The sequence below is a fragment of the Chrysochloris asiatica genome, unplaced genomic scaffold, assembly GCF_000296735.1.
Source record: "Chrysochloris asiatica unplaced genomic scaffold, ChrAsi1.0 scaffold00066, whole genome shotgun sequence".
Taxonomy (NCBI): Eukaryota; Metazoa; Chordata; class Mammalia; order Afrosoricida; family Chrysochloridae; genus Chrysochloris; species Chrysochloris asiatica.
Genome location: NW_006408584.1, coordinates 17,181,940 through 17,183,739, shown reverse-complemented (window position 1 = coordinate 17,183,739; position 1,800 = coordinate 17,181,940). Strand labels below are relative to the sequence as shown.

Sequence of the window (1,800 nt, the reverse complement as noted above, 5' to 3'; positions counted from 1 at the left end):
CAATTATATCTTCCTCCATAAATAGCCAAATTATTGCTGGGTTCTAAAACATGGGGTCACCATGCACCAGAATCAACTTGATGGCAATGGGTCTTGAAGTTACACGGAAGAAGTGTTGGCTTTAGAGATGATTAAACTATATCTCTGAACCTAGAACAAACCAAGAAGTTAAATCATTTCAAAATGTGCAAAGTGATATCCTCTTCAAGTTAACAAGGCTTCTTACAAAGCTCCTTAAAAAGGTTCACAAGTTCTACACACTATATAAACACACAGGTGACAATCAAATAAAAATTAGCAATATCAATTGTAAAATGCTATTCAGCAAAAGCTGGAATTCCATATGGCAGCTTGGCAGGCAATCAGTCTTCAAATTCTCAGGATTCTTTGATTGCTTGATGACTTTGGGCATCTCATATTCTACTTGGCTGAGAGCACAGGTCAGAGGACATGAAAGTCAATAATCGTTTACTCAACAATGCATTGTGTCGCTTCAGGTATATTATGATGTCTCCTTGTTTTTCAACAATTTCTTCTAGGCTAGAAATAGTCCTACAAATCAAGACATGAATGGGTTATACATATCCACCAATATTCATACATCTCTTTGCAAACAGATCAATACTAATTTTCATAATGGTACATTGTATTTGGAGTGCTGGTATGGTGCTACAGGCTAATGTGCTGGAGGGCAAGGTTGGTTTGAACTGCAAGTTCAATGGTTCAAGATCACCTGCTATTCCTCAAAAACCCTATACAGGGTTGCTATGGGTTGGAACTGACTCGATGGCACTTAACTGCCGGGGTCTGACCTCGACATAGTTGTCACGAGTTTTTGGTTCACGAGGAGGGGAGATCCAGCGGCGATAGGGATAGCGAAAGAATACACAGACAAACAGACCACTCCACCTTTCATTATCCTACTTCTACAGTCATTTTACCCATCTGAGTGTGAACTACTATTTCTATCCATTTCCAAACATATATACAAAATTCATTTTTTTAACCTAAGTAAGACGTATGACATTATACATACATATTATTCAACAACCTGCCATTTTCACTTAGCAATATATTCAAAACATTGTTTCATGTTAGTCTATATACAATTACATCATTTCTTTTTTTAAAAAAATAATATGCAGTATTTTCTTTCCTTAGAAGAAATCTGAGGGCAATGAAAAAGCGGAAAGAATCAACTCAATTCAAATAGAAGTTTGGTTTGAATTCCTGGTAGAAGAAAGAGGACAGTAACAGATGCCTGGCATTAAAATTCACTATTCACTGTGGCTCTCACTTTTACATCTGATGTGGCACTCATTGATACACAAACTTTCTCACCAGTGCTATGGGAGGTAGATTCTAGATTGCAGTGTTAGAGGAGTAAATGGCAGAAAGAACCCAAAGTATACTAGCCAATATTTCTAATATATATAAACCAAGGACTACCTTTAATATACTAGGCAAGATTCTATTTCCTTAAAAAATATATATTCCAGGAGAATAATAAGCAAATTTTTAAATACACACATCTCAAAAGATTTATGAAAAGATTACACATATATTTTTTAAATCCCAACAATTAGTACTCAAAGAAATGAAACTTAAAACATTATTTTTAATCCACTAGAAAGAGCCAAGATTATAAAGAGATTAGTAACACCCATGACTGGTGAAGACACAGAACAAATTGGTATAATCATTGGTAGTGGGATTTCAAGTTTGTCTGTTTCTCTATATTTTTCACTATTGTCATTTTTTTTAAATGAGCTTAATTATATAATAAACCATGACACTAGT

The 1,800-nt window shown here is 34.8% G+C and overlaps 1 protein-coding gene across 1 annotated transcript in view; it reads right to left on the bottom strand.

Annotated features, from left to right (window-relative positions):
• Nucleotides 1-413: 413 nt before the first annotated feature.
• The window catches only part of LOC102837972 (transmembrane protein 192-like), a 35,924-nt gene continuing 34,537 nt past the window's right edge, over nucleotides 414-1,800 (bottom strand). The window contains exon 6 of the mRNA XM_006864554.1: nucleotides 414-552. Coding sequence (XP_006864616.1) covers nucleotides 414-552 — 139 coding nt within the window. The remainder of the gene's footprint in view (nucleotides 553-1,800) is intronic.